Source organism: Brassica rapa, chromosome A03 (assembly GCF_000309985.2).
Source record: "Brassica rapa cultivar Chiifu-401-42 chromosome A03, CAAS_Brap_v3.01, whole genome shotgun sequence".
In the NCBI taxonomy this organism is placed as follows: Eukaryota; Viridiplantae; Streptophyta; class Magnoliopsida; order Brassicales; family Brassicaceae; genus Brassica; species Brassica rapa.
Window position 1 is genome coordinate 24804484 of NC_024797.2, and position 19355 is coordinate 24823838.

At 29.4% G+C, this 19355-nt stretch overlaps 1 protein-coding gene, 3 long non-coding RNA genes and 1 other non-coding gene across 5 annotated transcripts; 3 read left to right on the forward strand and 2 right to left on the reverse strand.

Moving 5' to 3' along the window:
• Window positions 1-332: 332 nt before the first annotated feature.
• On the reverse strand, window positions 333-2407 carry LOC103861048. The gene is made up of 3 exons (XR_631456.3): window positions 1227-2407; window positions 1043-1142; window positions 333-644 (listed from the first exon to the last, which is right to left on the reverse strand). It is a non-coding gene; the product is annotated as an uncharacterized LOC103861048 (long non-coding RNA).
• On the forward strand, window positions 2080-6449 carry LOC117132829. The gene is made up of 2 exons (XR_004456449.1): window positions 2080-2321; window positions 2398-6449. It is a non-coding gene; the product is annotated as an uncharacterized LOC117132829 (long non-coding RNA).
• Window positions 6450-11085: 4636 nt separating this feature from the next.
• Window positions 11086-13954, forward strand: LOC117133042. The gene is made up of 2 exons (XR_004456889.1): window positions 11086-12213; window positions 12300-13954. It is a non-coding gene; the product is annotated as an uncharacterized LOC117133042 (long non-coding RNA).
• MIR168C (microRNA MIR168c) lies at window positions 11320-11452 on the forward strand. The gene has a single exon (NR_128641.1). It is a non-coding gene; the product is annotated as a microRNA MIR168c (primary transcript).
• A 2281-nt stretch (window positions 13955-16235) lies between the features above and the next one.
• Window positions 16236-18294, reverse strand: LOC103861176 (glutathione S-transferase T3-like). Its single transcript, XM_018657376.2, has 2 exons — window positions 17031-18294; window positions 16236-16567 (listed from the first exon to the last, which is right to left on the reverse strand). Exon 1 carries the CDS (start codon window positions 17828-17830, stop codon window positions 17231-17233), a length of 600 nt encoding a protein of 199 aa, XP_018512892.1. The 5' UTR covers window positions 17831-18294; the 3' UTR covers window positions 16236-16567; window positions 17031-17230.
• Between the last annotated feature and the right edge of the window lie 1061 nt (window positions 18295-19355).

Below are 19355 nucleotides of genomic sequence, written 5' to 3' on the forward strand. Positions count from 1 at the left end.
TTTATTCCTATGAACTCGTTCTTCGGATTCACTAATGCAGAAAACAACAAATTTGGGTTCATAACTGTTCATGAGCCCACAAAAAATATTAAAAAAATTTGGTGAACCCCAAAGTGGGGTTCACCAATGCTCATGCTCTAAGTACGGGTATGATTACCGAAAATTCCGAGTTCGGATTTATAGTTTCATATCAAATCAGACATGCATCATTAAGTTTTTTTTTTCTTCTTCTTCTTCTTTTTATTCAGTAATGTATACCAACCATTTTAATTTTTATGATGGTTTTCTATAAATCCTTCTGATTTTAATGTTTTATGTAATGGAATATATAGAGTTTAAACTTTAATACTTTTTTGTCAATAACCAAAGTCATCTTTAGATTATATTTCAAAATAATTTCCACCTTTCGGTAAGAAATCAAATATAACTATAATAAATCTTTATAAAGTAACGCTTGATCAATTAAGACACTATGAAACAACACGTTTTGTTGATTCAACCTTTAGGGGGAGAACATACGCCAAAGAGACTTGATTTATTGGAAGCATTATCGTGTGAAATCGACTCTGAAGTGTCGAGATTGCTAATGAACAGCTCGTAAGTCCCATTCCAAAGACGAACATCATAGTTCCAAGAAGGTGTATCTACAAATATGGTGTATATCATAAGCAACTTATCGATTTAGTTGTTATATATGCATTAGTGCATATAATGTTCTAAAGCTAAACCATAGATATACAAAGTCTCATTAGCATGATTATCCCTAGCACCTCTAATAGAGTTCTTAATCAAATTTTTTAGTAATAAATGGGTGTTAAGCACTTAATTTAAGAAATCTCTAAATTGTTGTTCTCCAATGCAAGTATCTTATTTAGAGGTTCTTATAAAATAAAAAAAAACATTGAGACACAAAATATTTCAAACACACTCTACAAAAGTTCACAAGAACACAAGTAATAGCATCGTAGTCATGACAAGAGACATGAATCATAAAGAGTAGAAGTATTTCAAGACACAAAACATTAACATAAGAAGTGGATACCTTCTTGATCCTGAGCTTGAACAAGACCAATAATAGCAAAAGCTCTTAGTACCATCAACAATAACGGTAGCCACACTCTCTGCACTGGATCACATCCCCACTGCAAAATGACATATGTCTCAATGAATCAGAGGAATTAAGCAAACAACAAGTGAGATCAAAGAGGTCAAAGAGGTCAAACAACAGGTCAAAGAGCCGGAGCCGGATCGTTATCCTCCTCCTTCTCCAGTGGTGGTGGATCAACAGCTTGATCAAGAAGAGGTTCGGTTCCTCCTTTGAGGAGAGAAAGAGAGATGAGAGAGAGAAATACTTTGTCGACGTGTGTCCCATAAGAAGCGACTCTTGTAATGCTTAATTAAGCAGCGCCTCTTGCATTAATAGGTAATTTTTATTTTCTTTTAAATCATAATTATCTTAGCAACCCTATTAAGCGCCTGCGATATTAATGCTCTTAGTGGCTTCTACCATAAGTATTATCACCTTCCCACGATTCACAGAATATTGCACAAACGACTCTGCGACATACAGATGTCCCTGCACCGATCAAATACCAGAGGGACAGATAGGAGCTAAAGCTCACGAGCACCCATTTTAGGTGCTAAAATTTGTAAAAAAAATTATAGAAAAATTGTAGGGCATCAAATTTTTTGGTGTAATGATTTATGGGTAAAAACAAATTTCGTCCTTTAGGAATCCAAATACATAAGATCGGGCCTGGGGAGAGCATAATAGTTTTAGAGTATAATGTGTTGCTTCTGTAAGATGCAAATAGATAAGATAAATTTACACTGAGGATTCAAACATTAAGCAACTAAATACTGATACAACTCTCTTTATATTCACGCGGGTGATTATATCGACAAATATCTTTGTACAAACCCAAACGCAAACGCATGCACTTATAAATTCTACGACAATCCGATCTGCCGATCCAATCCTAAGCCCAATATTCTCTTTGGTTTCCAGTACTAGTTAATTCGGTTTAATTAATCGAAATATTATACTTCTCAACTCTTGTACTTTTCTGCCAACAGTACATGTTAGCATGTCACAAGAATAATGACACTCTCATCTTAGAAAAAATAAAAGAACAAGAAGAATGACATTCCCCTTGTCCGAACAACAACCACATGGACTTGATTTGCGCGAGTTTCAATCAGTTCTCTTGCCCACATGTGTTTATCTGATCTATCCTAGCCACATATCCACCACTACCTTCTTAATCTTAAGAAATTGTTATGACCATTTCCAATAAGGTGCTGTTCTTTTGCTCATCCAGGTTATCCATTTGGGTGAAGATGCAAATCGATGTTTGTTTTATACATAATAATATTACATCAAAATGAATCATCCAGCTGAATTTTAAAAACTCATCTCAATTTTTCACCCAAATGAGGATGAATTTTGATGGTGCATCTGCATGCAAGTGCATCTAATTAAGTTTAAAATGATAAATGGCAAAATAACTTCTTAAAATCAAAATATTATTTTCGAACCAAAAATCCTATATTTTCCCTTATACATTTTTCCGTCAAAACCGAAAAATGCATTTTCTCGCCAAAACTGAAACACACTTTTCGCCAAAACCACAAAAATACGTTTTTCCCCAAAAAGCGTAAAAATGCACATTTCCATAAAACATACATTTCGGCCAAACTAGTAACCCACACTTTTCGGCCAAAACGATAAAAATACACTTTCCCGCCAAAATCTTAAACCGCACTAAAACCGAAAATCATACTTTCCCGCCAACACAGTAAAAACACACTTTGTCGCCAAAAATTGCAAAATACATTTTTCCACCAAAACTGGAAAACACACATTTTCTCGCAAAAACCGAAAAAATGCATTTTACAGTCAAAACCGAAAACGCATTTTCCATCAAAAACGTAAAAACATATTTTTCCGTAAAATCTAGGGGTGGGCAAAAAACCCAAACCGAACCGAACCAAACCAACCAAACCGAAGTTAAACCGAACCAAACCAAACCGTGCTCTTTATGTAACCCAATTGGTTCATGTTTTACTCAACCCGAACGGTTTGGTTTGGTTTGGGTTTAAACCGAACCAAACCGAACCAAACCGATAATCTAATATATATATAGTAAAAATATATATGATATATATATATATGTATTAACATATTGCAAATTTTAGTTAAAGTTTCGTTTTTCATTTTTTCATAATTTCCATATCTTAAAAAAAAAATATAAATACGATTCAAATAATACTATTATATATAAAATCATGTAGCATAAGTTTTTATATTCTCACTCTATCGTTTATGAGTTGATTATTTTTTAATAAAAGTATAAAACTGATGCCTTCATATTTTATAACTAACCCGAACTACACCGAACCAAACTAGACCATTATAATGTAAACCGAACTAAATCTAAACCAAACCAAACTGAACCGAACCGAATTAAACCCAAACCGAACCCAAACCAAAGCTACTTTGGTTTTAATTGGTTTGAGTTTTATAAAACCCAAATTACCCAAACCAAACCGAACCCAAACCGAACCCGAAACTAAACCGAAATGCCCACCCCTAGTAAAATCTGCAAAACACATTTTTCCGTCAAAACCAGAAAAACGGATTTTTTCGCCAAAACCGGACATACACATTTTCTCACAAAAACCGGACAAACGTATTTTCCCGCTAAAAACGCATGTTCCTGCCAAAATCGAGAAAATGCATTTCCCGCTAAAAACCAAAACCGTATGTTCCCACCAAAACTGCAAAACGCAATTTCTGTCAAATCTGCAAATATACGTTTTCTCCAAAAAAGCGTAAAAATGCACATTTCCATAAACACACACTTTTTGGCCAAACCAGTAAAACCTTACTTTTCGCCCAAAACGGTAAAAATACACTTTCCCGAAAGCAGCATATATCATAAATACGCTGTAAAATGCGTTTTTCTGATTTTGGCGGGGAAATGCGTTTTCTGATTTTGGCATAACGGTTTTGACGGGAAAATACGTTTTTCCAACTTATTTATTTTTGATTTTCGAAAATATCTCTTATTTATTTATGTAAAAACGTTATTTATTTACAGAGTATCTCGAAAGCTCAGCAAATATCTCTATGAAATGCATTTTTCTAATGTTATTGATGCGAAATAAATAAGAGATATTTGCTGAGCTTTCGAGATACTCTCCCCGTTTCAACGTATTTATGATATTTTAAATAATTTTTGTTATTTCATAATAAATGACGTTTTTACATATTTAGGTAATTTTATCTTTATTAAAATTGGTATAACCAGTTACATTTTAGTATTTATGTTCATAGCTAAAAATTAAACTTAAATTATAGTTAATGTAATTTTAAGAAAAAATAATTTTTGTAATATATGTGCATTGATGCAAAAACATCATCTAGTATAAAACAATAGGGTATTTTTTATTAATAGATATTTTCTGGAAAAAGAAAACTGTCGGCGTCGTAAAAGACTGCAAAATACCACTATATACATTCACATACATTGGTTAAGAATCTATACCATGAACTGTACACGCTTGTCTATTATCACAGAAATAGAACCAGGTTCTCTTTAAAGTGATTTGATTTAATTTGACAAAAAAAAGTGATTTGATTTAATTTAATTTTTAATTAGAAAGAACTTCAACGTAAAAATTCGGTGATCATTAATGTTTACAAATATAATAAAACCTTCTGGATATCCTTTGTTGTGATGTTTCCGGATATTCTGATTTAGAGAAGACTAAATGTTACTAATTTTACGAATATAATTAATTAAATTATAGAGCATTTTAGAGAAAGTAGTTAACATCACTTTTTCTCTTTTCGACAGATGAATTCTAAACATTTCTAACCTAACACTAACTCTATTTAATATGATTTCATACAACATTTTTTTAATCCAAACATGATTTCATACAAAAAAATTTCAATCTAACATTAAAAGTCACAGTATTTTAGTGTAATACTATAGTGTTTATATTCAGTACATTAAACACTATTCACTTATGTTTATTAATAAAATATATAACTAAATAAATGATAAATAAGAAAAAAATACATATCAAATTATAAATTAAATATTTATAGTAAAATATTATATGTATTGAAATACTAGATATGTATTTAAATATTATTATATATTTAGTAAATGTTTATTATAATGTGTTTTATGTAATATATTACATAATAATTATCTATGTTTAAATATTAAATAAAAAGTTTTAATTTAATAATATGATAACATATTTAAAGTGAAGTTTGGTGTTGTGCTTAGAGACTATTTTTTTAGTGTTGATTGAAGTTAAATTCAAGGTCAACGGCCACAACTATCGTATCCCATACTATCTTACCGACAGAATCTATCCGAAATGGTCAACATTTATCCAATCCATCCAACTTCTTCAAGGTCCTAAAGTAGAACTATTTGCTGAACGTCAAGAATCCGTCAGAAAAGATGTCGAACGTGATTTTGGAGTATTGCAATTGAGGTTCGCAATAATTAAAAACCCAGCTTGACTATAGGACAAGGAAAAGATTGGAAGGATTATGAGAACTTGTGTCATACTGCACAATATGATAGTAGAAGACGAACGACACAGATACATTCTGTTTGATACATCTGACTTCATAGCAGGAGAGTCAAGCAGAAGTTCCCATGTTGATTTCTCGTACTCTACGGATATCCCGTCCTATATCAGTAATATGCTTTCTATTCGCAATCAAATTCGGGATCAACAGATACATGATCGTTTGAAAGCTGATTTAGCTGAAAATAAATGACAAAAGTTTGGTAATCTAGATGAATAATATTTGTATGTTCATGAATTCTCATTGTATTAAATAAAAACTTTTATAAAATATTAAAAAAAATTTTTTTTAATTCCTAAGAACCCCGTCTTCAGGTTCACCAATGGAAGAACAAAATAGATACATGTTCACCACTATTCATGGCCTCACCAGAAATATATTAAAAAATTTCTATGAACCCCAAAAAAGGATTCACTAATGGAGATGCTCTAAGTGCCTAGCCACTCTTTTACAATGTCACTACCTAGACTATACATATGGCATTGATTGGAAAATAATTTGCAAAAATATTATGCTCTTTATTATTTAATTAAACAATTATTAAAAAATATTTTAAAACTGTAAATGCTTTCTAAATATTTTTAACCAATGCTTTTATAAAATTTGTTTGTTAAAGATCATGAACTGAACCGCATGAACTACTTCCACCGGAAAAGAACATAACCTAAATGAAGAGGGACGAAGAAAGGTGAAGAACAACCCATCTCGCATCACCACCACCTAAACACGACGAGGAGACAACCGAAAACGATGAACAAGATAAAAACAAAAAAAATGCATGCACAATAAAACTTACATATCCAAATAAATTATCTTGTTCAAAATCAGACAAAGAATAGACTAATCCGAAGGACAACTATTTGCCAAAAACATATATATATATATATATATATATATATATATATATATATATATAACTTTTCTTGTTCTTATCATCAGAAGTTAAGAACATTTCGACGTTAGTGTTTTAGAGATAAAGCAACTAGATACATGACATGTATTCAGAGTTAAACATATGTCTATTCCAATACCGGTCCAACATTTTTAAATTTTTTTAATGTCTTATGCTCAATTAAAATTTGGCCAATTTTTTTAAATAATTATTTTTAAGTTTTTGTCACAAAATAACTCTCAAAAAATAAAATAACCAAAATAATTTCTTTTCATTTTGAAATTTTTAATATATATTTTTTGTTTTTTAAAATTTGAAACCGTTTTCTCCAACTCTAAATTCTAAGTCTAGATTAGTTAACTCTATGGTAAAAATACATTTGACCTTTTAATAAAATTTTAAAAAACTATCATAAAGAATTTCTCTTTAAATTTAATTTGTGCTGTTGTTATTCATGTAAACTTTTTATAATGTTTATATACAACTAAAATCATTACTTTAAACGATCGGGCTCTTTGCCTACACTCCGGATCGGCTCTGGGTATGTTCCAGATGATAAGTAATCAAATGTAAATATTTCAGTTCTGCATGTTATCTTTCTTTCTTTTTTTGTCAACACATGTTATCTTCTACCAAAGATATTATTTTATTGTTTTTTTTCAAAAACACTCTTATTAAAAAAATTATTTATACAAGAAATTTCTATTATCTACCAGACTACTATTTACACCATAAAGTCAAAATTTGAAGACGCAGAAGTAGTTAACGTGACATGTACAGACCAAGCTCACGTGGTTTAACTGTGGAACGACGATGGCTTTCCGTAATTTTTTTATTTAGGTCGGAAAATTCATACTTCGTGAAACTCAATCTACAAATTAATATTTAACAAGTTTTTAAACTAATGAAAATTTAGACTAAACCAGTTTAAAATTTAAATAATAAATGATGATATTGTTTCTATAAAAATATACTATGATTTTATCATATCATTGCCTAGTAACTAATAGTTTTTCATTTTAAGTAAACAATGTTTATAAAAAAAAAATTGAAGTTATATCATGTTTTTGTTTTTATTATTGATTATAAATTACAACAAAAATTTTAATTATTATTTAGAAAAAAAATTATTAACTATAAATTAATAACTGCAACTATATATAAAATATTACAGTTGTAGATTTTTAGTAGAATTTGATTTATACTTATATCACTGTCAATAAAAGAATGGGCTGTTAGAGGATTTCTAGTCTTAATTTATTTTTACTCTATAATAAAGTAAAGATTAGATCTACTCAATAAATAAAATAATACAGTTTTTTGTTTATTCATTACTTTACTTTTTACTTTAAAACTAGGGATTAACCCGGGCTACGCCCGGGATTTTTATTATTTTTCTAATTTAAGTTGTTAAATTATTTATATTTAAGGTATGATATATATTTATATAAATGTTAATATGCATGTCATAATTAAAATTTATTTTTAAATTTTAACACGTTAAATTAACATATTTTTTACTATTTAAATATCTTTTTTGTAATATTGTTGGCTATCTAGTTATCATATTTAGCAAAACAATCCGTTGAGTGTTGAAATAAATGTTTTAGATATTTAATTAAACTGTAGAGTATTTTCGGATCGACCACATGCTCAACAATCGATCCATCCGTAAAAAGATGGTCGATCTCCTTGGCCAGGTAAGTACAATTTTAGCAAAAATATCTTTGATTTTCAAATATTAAGTATATAACTATTCTTTTGAATATTGTTTTTTTGAATTGTATTTTTTGATTAAATTATTGTATTATAATGTTTATGTAAATATTTTTTGATGTTTGAATTTGTGTTGTTCGTATACTTAACCTAGATGATATTGATGTTTAACAATTTATTGTTTTCTGGATATAGAAAATAATGATATATCAAAACATATCTAATACTTGTTAAATGATAGTATAATGTAAATTACTTCCATTATTTGAAAATAACCATTTGTTGTTTTTATTTTTGTTTTTAATCAGAAATTATTTTTATTTAAAAACATCATTCATATATAATATAATTGTTTAAGTTTGGAAGATTAATCTATATATATATATTTATGTATATTTAAAAAACAAAAATTTAAGATATTATATATTGAGTAACTGAATAAAAGCTGAATTTCTTATCTTGAAAATCAAATATTTATAGTTTTGTCTTCATGTTATACTCACCAATCCATAATTGATATTTATAACTCAGTATGTTTTTTAAAAAACTTAGTTTTAAGTAATAAATAAATTTAATAAATTAAATTCATCCCCTATAATGTGCTGTAAACTATATTTAAAAACTCTCTAAAATTATATTTTAAGCATAATATTACTATTATTTAATTTAAGTTATTTTAAGCATAATATATGCTAAACCATCTTAAATTATATTTACAATAGGACCATCCTAAACCGGTTAATAAACCAAAAACAATACTAAACCAACATGAACGAATACCTGATTCGGCGAGGAATGAAGTGTTTCGGGATAAACACTTGAATGGTTATTAACTGTAATGGTTTGATCATGAAAGAGTTAGTATGAATATTAACAATAAAATTATGGATTAGATTAATTTAAATTTGTAAGAATATCTTTGAGTCTAAGAAAAGCAATTCAATTCCCATGAATAAGTTTGGCTTTTGGAAGTTGCGGGTTTTCCAACAATGAATCCACCTAACAAAAAGTTTGTTGTTATAAAAAATCTCCTTCAAGGTCATTAAAGGTTTTTGGGAAGGCAAGATTTGATGGTGGAACCATTTTTTTGCTCGAGTGCTATGAAGTTTTTTTGATAGTGTGAGGTTGATGTTGATAGAATAATGAGTTTTATAGAGACTTTCTTGATGTAAAACTATATTTTTTTTGTTTAATGTGGTATTTTCATTTTTACATAATTTACTACCATTTTAAGATAGATGTCCATTTTATTTAATGTACTCCTTCCATTTTTTTGAAAACTGTGCATTTACTTATTATTGTATATATAATTCATATATTTATATATTTATAATATTTACTTATTATTTATTTTTCTATATATTTTGTATTTCTCTTTCTTATATTTTATATTTTGTTAATATCTATATTTTATATTTTAAGATATATGTTTAAATTTTAATGTATTTTTCCATTTTTAATGTAAAACGGCAATGTTTAATAGAAGAACTGGACAAATTGTCAAATAGTTATATTTATGTTTTTTTCTTTTTTTATAAAATGGTAATGTTACATTATGGAGATAAACCGTTTTTTTTTTTGTGAAAAATGGTAATCTTACATATGTTTAATGTTGTTTTTCCATTTTTTATGTTGTATGTTTACATATTATTTTTAAAAATGTAAAATAGTAATCTTACATATGTTTAATGTAGTATTTCCATTTTTATGTTGTATGTTTACATATATTTATTATTTTCGAAATTATATATAATGTTTTTTGAATTTTTTTATAAAACGGTAATGTTACATTATGGAGATAAGCCGTCTTTTTTTCAAGTGAAAAATGGTAATCTTACATATGTTTAATGTAGTTTTTTCATTTTTTATGTTGTATGTTTAAATATTATTTATAATTTTCTAAATTAGTAATATTAAAATGTAAAACTATATTTTATGCCACGTGTCATCTTTCGGAAGAAGTTTTTTTTGCTTATGTGGACGCTCTATGGAGCCTCAAGGTTATAGAGCAAATTACATGAGTTCATGGGTGTATCTACGCCAATTACTCTATATTTAATGTAGTATTTTCATTTTTTATGTTGTATGTTTACATATTATTTATTATTTTCGAAATTATATATAATGTTTTTTTTTACAAAATAGTAATGTTACATTATGGAGATAAACAGTCTTTTTTAGTGAAAAATGGTAATCTTACATATGTTTAATGTTGTTTTTCCATTTTTTATGTTGTATGTTTACATATTATTTTTTAAAATAAAAATGTAAAATAGTAATCTTACATATGTTTAATGTAGTATTTCCATTTTTATGTTGTATGTTTACATATATTTATTATTTTCGAAATTATATATAATATTTTTTGTTTTTTTTTATAAAATGGTAGTATTACATTATGGAATTAAGCCGTCTTTTTTTTTAAAGTGAAAAATGGTAATTTTACATATGTTCAATGTAGTTTTTCTATTTTTTATGTTGTATATTTCATATTATTTATAATTTTTGAAAATTAATAATATTAAAATGTAAAACTATATTTTATGCCACGTGTCATCTTTTTTCGCTGATATGGACGCTCTATGGAGCCTCAAAAGGTCCATTTTATTGGTAATATTACATTATGGAATTAAACCGTCTTTTTTTTAAAGTGAAAAATGGTAATTTTACATATGTTCAATGTAGTTTTTCTATTTTTATGTTGTATGTTTCATATTATTTATAATTTTTGAAAATTAGTAATATTAAAATGTAAAACTATATTTTATGCCACGTGTCATCTTTCGGGAGAATTTTTTTCGCTGATGTGGACGCTCTATGGAGCTTCAAAAGGTCCCTTTTATTAGTAAGGATTGAAATTTGAGTTGGATTGGAACTCAAGAAAATTACATTAGAGATGCTTACGTGTGTTAAAAACACTACAAAAGAGGCTAAGGTTGTCTCTGTTTGATAGGGTTCTCAAGAAAAACAGAAACACTCTTTTGCCTCAGAACGCCGTTACACAAACCTTTCTCTAAACTTGTGCTTCTCTCTTCATCCTTCTTCGTACTCTTATCTCTCTCTGTCTTCGTTTTCTGTTGTTACAGAGATAGAATCACCGTCGGGCTCGGATTCGCTTGGTGCAGGTCGGGACACAAATCACTGGTGCTTTTGCCTTATTGGTTTGTGAGCAGGGATTGGCTCCCGCCTTGCATCAACTGAATCGGAGCCTCCAATGGTGAAACCAATCCTATTAGATCTGGAACTTATATATATATATATATATATATATACTCTTCTCCTCTCTTTTTTTTTTCTTCTCTTGAATTCTAACTTATATTATAAGACCAAACCTAGAAATTAAGGATTAAAAAGTGTGTTTCTTTGAATATTAAATCATGTTGTTGGCAAATAAAAAGTTATCTAATTTTGTTTGGTTTTAAGCTATTGTGTTTCCCTCTTCAATCTCTGTTAAGTTGAATCTTTATTGTAGATTTAATATTTTAGTTGATATTGTCTATGTTTGGACAATTTTTAGAATTTGCTAGATGCTGGAGGACAGTTTTATTCAAGATCTAGGGTTTGAATTCTTACAGTCCTACTTCATATAATTTGATTTCTTAGGGTAGAGATTACGATAGCGAGCTCTGTTTTTTTTCTCTTGAGAATCTTTATGGTGTATGATTGGTTTTACTCTTAAGTTAAAATCATTAATAAAACGTCTGTTAATGATAATTGAGGAAACGTATGGTTCAAACTCTGTCTTGTTGTCAGTCCCTGAAGTTTCACATTCAAGCTCAACCCAAACCTCTATATAGAAACATATGGTCACAGTTTCAGATTTTGTTTACTACAGTTGGTCTGGTTGGTTATATATATAAGAAACTACTTCATTCTTTGATTTTCACATTTCCACATCCAGCAATATGAAGAAGAAGAAAAATATAAAGATCTTGGTGCATCAGCAAATCTCTTGTCTTGATTTTCTCTATGTTTCTCTAAGAAGGTTCCATCTACGTTTTGATTTAGTTTCTTGATGAAATGGTAATCTCTTTTCTTACGTAAGAAAATGTTCTTAAATGGTAATTGCAGGGTATTTCCGCTATGTCAGAGGAGTAATCTGCATTACCTGAAAAACAATGACGACTCTTGATATCAAGTTTGAAGCTTGTGAATAACAAAATTCAACAAGACAAAAAGACTCTGATCCCGCTTCAAGAAGTTGGCCAGTTTCAGAGATTACAAAGCAACAACTCTGGATTTTTACAGGACTGGAACTGGATCAAAACATTTGTATGATGAGACGAGTTGTTAACAAAAATGGAACTTTTTTTTTACTGTACCCACAACAGGCATGTACAAATTGATATCTGATGCGCATAAATGAGAAACCAGACTACAAGTTTCAAATCCTATATTATTAAACGACAAAAGAAAGCAAACAAAAACTTACACTGGTTGGATCCAAGAACAAAGGCTGCACTTGTCTTAAAATCTTATGCCTCAGCAGACATCAATGATTCCGATTCATTAGTCTTATTTCTAATACGTATGGTTATTATGAAAGTGCATATTTTGGCTTCCCTCGTTTGCACATCAAAAATGCTTGTTGGATTTGAGTTTATAGAAGTTAGAAACATATACTAAGCAAAATGAATACAATGTAGCCCCTTGTATCTAACCAAATCTGATGGCTTTCCTTGTATTTGTGATCTCTCTATGCTCTGTTCGACCGATGATAACCCGTTAGGAACTTGTTTATCAAACCTCTTTCTCCCTTAATTAACTTTTTAAGCACTGATCAACAAGTTCACTACAAGCTTGTGAAATTACAGATAACTAGCTGTATTAATAATTTGCTAATAACAACAAAATCTTGTCTTGATCATCAACATCAACCTGACTAGGACGTCTAATCATCACTGGATTAAAATCGTAATGATCAACGACTAATAGCCAATACTAGTTTTATTTATATCACCGTCAATATAACTTCTTTTATTTGTAATTAATTAGCCTATGTGATCACTGGTCATATATATGATCATTTTTTTCGTAACTGTATGTATGATCATATATATGATATTTTTTTTTGTAACTGTATATATGATCATTTGCTGCTACCATTATCAGTTTTTATGTTATTTATTATCAGTTCATCATCAACAACTTCATATATAGTTCTAGAAGTAATGAAGAAGAACATGTCATTCGTATTGAATGGGATAGGTAAAGAGTCAAGTCAACATAAGTTACCATATATAGCGGTGCAAAGACATTTATGACTTTTGTAGAGCATATAAGCAATTTGTAATTGTGGTCCTCGTGAAAGTTAATAATGTAGCTACAATGTTATGCATGTGATTCTTCATGCATGGACAGTCGTGACGTCGTGTTACTATTCATACGTACAACATAATTTAGTACACACTCACAATTAGATCAGTTTAGACCTTAGAGTCTTTCGCTAAATTTCTTTTGGCGTGTAAAGAAATAGTGAAAGACTCCAAATTAGTTAATTAATGACTTAATTCAATTGTGTAGTGAACGCAGAACTGGTGTTGGACATAGTCAAATAAAATATTGGCTTTGGCTCATCTTATATATTAAAACAGAAGTCATGACTTTTTTTTCATGTGTGATTTTTTTAGTTTAGACAATTCCTAAAAAATATCATATTTTACATAAGTTCATTATTATATCTTTTAATATCTTTATATTTTTATATGAAATACAAATGAATATATTTAAAATGTTCTAACAAAATCTTTTTAAAATCTTCTTAGAATCTTTTTAAATTTACTTTCAAAAATAAGTTAGTTTTAATTTAAATTATCATAAAATATAATTAGAAATTAAAATTGAATACAGTTTTGGTTTATATACGAAAATTTAAATAAAATGAAATTAATTAATTTCAAAAAAACATCTACTAATAATTTTTAAAGATTTTGTTAGAAATAAATATTTATTTCTATTTTAATATTTTCAAATGTGTTTCCTAATAAAATAAAAATCATGATTTTTTGATGAATGATATTTTTATTTGGACCATCATTTAAATCTTATATATTAAAACAGAAGTCATGACTTCTTTTCATGTGTGATTTTTTTTAGCTTGGACCATTCCTAGAAAATATCATATTTTACATAAGTTCATTATTATATCTTTTAATATCTTTATCTTTTTATATGAAATACAAATGAATATATTTAAAATGTTCTAACAAAAATGTTTAAAAATCTTCTTAGAATCTTTTTAAATTTACTTTCAAAAATTAGTTAGTTTTAATTTAAATTATCATAAAATATAATTAGAAATTAAAATTGAATACAGTTTTGGTTTATATACGAAAATTTAAATAAAATAAAATTAATTAATTTCAAAAATAAATCTACTAATAATTTTTAAATATTTTGTTAGAAATAAATATTTATTTCTATTTTAATTTTTTCAAATTTGTTTTCTAATAAAATAAAAATCATGATTTTTTGATGAATGATATTTTTATTTGGACCATCATTTAAATTTTATATTAAATGTATATCACTAATGCTAATATATATAATATTTTTAACTACTTTAATCATAATATCTTTTATATCTTTTAATTTTTTTTAAAATTTTTTAAAATTCTAACAAATCTCTTGAAAAATATTATAATAAGATCTTAATTGTCATAAATTGAATATAAATATTTTCAACTAATTTTGTAATTAGTAATGAAATGTTACTAAAAGAATAAAATTATATCCTATTTTATCAATTTTATAATAATATCAATCATTTAAAAATAAAAATTTTATATTGAACAAAATATGATAAAATTATTTTAAATTGATAAGTTAACATATTTTATTTTCATAAATATAATATGTTGGTAGAATGGGTTAATATTAGTAAACTATATAATACATGTATAAAAATTGAATTTATCTTAAACTTTTTAATATACAGTAATTTATTATATAAAATTAATAAACATTAAAAAATTACAAAAAAAATCTAGCGATTTGAATTAGAGATCATGATTATAATAAATTAAATACAAAATTGTTTTCATATATATTGTTTCATGCATTAAAAAATTTAGTTTAGCAATCAAATGCAAATTCAATAGGACAAATATATAATAAGCAACATATATATGTGATGATTTTAATTTACATCATGAAAACTATAAAATTATTATATTTGGCATAATTATACAAACATTTAAATATGTGAGTAACATTAAAAATATATAATAATTATGTAAAACAAATATCTATATATATATATATATATAAATGTGAAAATATATACTCACACGGTTGTGCGGATGTAAATCTAGTAATTTATTAAATTGAGTAGTGACGCAGAGCTGAAATATTCAGGCTTTGATTGAACGTCACAAATAGCGATATATATTCGGTGGAAAACATATTTACTCTCATTTCAACCAATATTCAACCAATTAGGTTGAAAACTTTTCACTTACTTTTCTGCTGGTTACTATTTAAATAGAATAAAAGTGATTATTTTGTTCCTCTTGATTCAGGTGGAAAAAGTGTGTTGCGCTGGATTCAAAATTTTTTTTATTATACTTCCTCTGTTCCTAAATGATCTATATTTTGGAAAAAATATTTGTTTCAAAAAGATATATATTCTATGTTTTTTATGAAAAAATTGCAAACTTTAAAAAAATTAATTGGTTTATTAGATTACTATTGTTTAAAAGTTGTTGAAATTGAAAATTACAGAAAACGATAAATTTATTATAGCGATTTAATACGTTTTTTAATACGTGAAAACTCTAAAAAGTCTATCTTTTAAAAATGGAGGGAGTTTAATCTATTTATTGTTACTCTCAGTTCCTCTTTATTTATTACGCTCTCATCGATACCAATCACACTCTCAGTTTCTTAGAGCAACATTAACCCTATTACCCCAAAAGGGGTTCTTAATGCTTTTTTTATTAATTGATTGTACTTTTTTTCACCTAAGAACTTAAGTTAAGAAACAATTAGAAATGTGTCCTCCAATGGTAGTTTCTTAATTAGGGGTTCTTAATTTTTTTTTTAAAATAAAATTTATTTATTAAATAAAACATAATAAAAGAGGACATTTTAAATGTAGATTTTGAATTAAAAAAAAACAAGGATTACTATAATAAACGAGAATAATTTGAAAGAAACATTCCGAATTCAGTTGTTGTCTTCACCACGTCCAAATTTACTCCATAAATGTTCAATCAAATCATGTTTGAGTTGTTGATGCATTTGTCTATCACGAATTCTAGTTCGAACACCCATCATATTGGCGATATTTGTAGGCATATCCGTAGAATAATCGAGATCGACATGTGAACTTCCGGTCTCTTCTCCGTGTTCGAACTCTGAAACATTAAAGTGAGCATATCCAGCTCGTTCGTCCTCGACTATCATATTATGGAGTATGATACATGCTCTCATAATCTTCCCAATTTTTGCTTTATCCCAAAAAAGCGCGGGGTTTTTAACAATGCGAAATCGAGCTTGCAAGACTCCAAAAGCACGCTCGACATCTTTTCGGGCAGCTTCTTGATGTTGAGCAAATAAAACCGCTTTCGGCCCTTGTGGCATTGAAATAGATTGAATAAAAGTTGCCCATTTCGGATAAATACCGTCGGTGAGATAGTAACCCAAATCATAGTCTCTTCCATTGACAGAGAAAGTCACATGCGGAGCTTGACCTTGTATTATGTCATCAAAAACGGGTGAGCGATCAAGAACATTTATATCATTTAAGGTACCTGGAGGTCCAAAAAAGGCATGCCATATCCATAGATCATATGAAGCAACCGCTTCTAAAACAATCGTGGGTTTTCCCGAACCACGTGAATATTGCCCTTTCCAAGCGGTGGGACAATTCTTCCACTCCCAATGCATACAATCGATGCTTCCCATCATGCCGGGAAATCCACGGAACTCGCCAACTTCAAGTAGACGTTGAAGATCAGCCGGTGTTGGTCTTCTGAGGTACTCATTGCCGAATAAATTTATTATTCCTCACACTTTCTCTTCTTAGCGCTTCCACCAATCTTACTAGTAGCATGCTCACACCATTTCTGGTCATAGCGGAGCTCCTCCCAAGCATGGTGAAGGTTAAACTTAAGCTTGTGATCGTTGAAAAAGATCTCGTGTGCCAGTTTCACAACATCACTCTCACTCTGCCCACTTGTCTTCTGTCTTGTTGCAGCCGCATAGGATCCACAGAACTTGCACACAAGATCGTTCAGCTTCTGCCACCTCTGCTTACACTGAAGAGGTTCTCGCTTATCACCCTTTTCCACCTTTGGTGAAGCTTCATAGTACGATGCAATGCGGCTCCAGAAAGCACCGGCTTTCTGCTCATTGCTGACGACAGGATCTTTACTGGTATTTAACCAGGCGCTAATGAGTACAAGATCATCAGCGGGAGTCCACTTCTTTCTTTCTTTGCGCTGGGTATGTGAGTCTTCACAAAAGCTTGATGTCTCAGCACCTTGGGAAGTAAAGACAGGGCGCTGCGAAGAACCGAATTCATCAGGGGGATAATCTTGTTGACTGTTAAGCAGATCAACAAAATTAGGGCCCTGGCTATATGGATTATAGGAATCCATATTCTAATTGCAGAACGAAGAGAGAAGAAGATGTTGGAAGATAAAGAGAAGAAACAGAGTTGAGAGATGAAAAGAAAGACAAGAATGATACTCGAATTTAAAGAAGAAAAAAGAAGAAGATGAGACCAAGCATTGAGGTGAGTTGAACTGAAACAAACATTTAACTCACTAAGCATACTCGATTGATACTGAACTGACATATAGCTAACGTATTTATTACTTAACCATCACCTTAAGTAACGCTAAAACAAGCATTTAACTCACCAAGCATACAGCTTTATACAGAGACCAAGCATTGAGGTGAGTTGACATATATCTAACAAGCATTCAGTTCTATCCACTATTGAAACATTAATCAGACGCATTCATCACACACTTTAACTCTAACCACAACCTAATTCTCACAACCAGATAATCTTAAACTCTATCAACTACTACCAAACGCAATCAATTAAACGCTTTTAGGAATTGAACGTTACCTGGACTAGCAATCAGGAGCAGCTTCAGACACTTCCAAGCTACTCTCCTCTGCTCCGCCTCTTTGTTCCCTGCAATATAAGCCCACAAAATTAAATTAAAACTTGTGGAAACTATTAACTTGGACGACAATAAACAAGCATCTACCAAATAGTATATGCATTTTACAATTAACAAAGGAAAGTATACCTTCAAGAGTAGAAGCCGTTCTTGTTCTCAGGATCAGTGACATCAATCTGATGAACAAGAACGTTGTCCTCTATTATCTTCTCAGTCACTCAACAGTTTCAATTGCTCCGGTAACTACAAAAATAACAGAGAAATAGAATCAGAGACATCAAACGATTTGAAGAAAGAGAGAGGAATCGAGGGACTCGCCGTGGAACTGAGAAGATTGGACGAATCGATCGACAGAGGAATCGAGGTAGAGAAGGATCGAGGGACAGAGGAATCCAGAAAGATCGAGGGACAGAGAAATTGTCGGCCTTGGTTGTGGGTTTCCATCGGTGTTGTGTTTCGATCCTTTCTCTGTCACGGAGAACACGAGAAGACAGAGAGACAGTGGTGGTGAAGGATCGGTGGTGGGTTCGAACCTTTCCTCCGAACGGTGGTGGTTTCGATCGGTGGAGGATCAGTGGTCGTTTGGAGGATCGGTGGTGGTTTTGATCGGTGGTGGTTTTTATCGGTGGTGGTTTCTATCGGTGGAGGATCGGTGGTGGTTGCTATTGGTGGTGGTGGCGATGGGTTTCGCCTCTGTCTTTTGAACGGAGAAAACAAGAAGACACAGCGACGAAGGCAAAAAAGAAAAGAAAGAAAGAGAAGAAAGAAATAAAAGAAAATACAAAATATAACTTAATCTATGAAATTGACACGTGGCTTTAACACTCCACATATAATCGATCACCAAACACCTAAATTAAGGATCGGTAACCCCTTTTTTCTTTTCTTCTGATTTAATTTTAATCACCTTTTTGCCTAAGAAACCTAATAAGGTTCCCCGTTAATGATGGTCTTATAATGTCCAGCACATAAATACGAAACTATTTAG

Coding starts and splice junctions, on each gene's coding strand:
- LOC103861176 (XM_018657376.2), bottom strand. CDS start 17,830: ATGGATTCCTATAATCCATATAGCCAGGGCCCTAATTTTGTTGATCTG.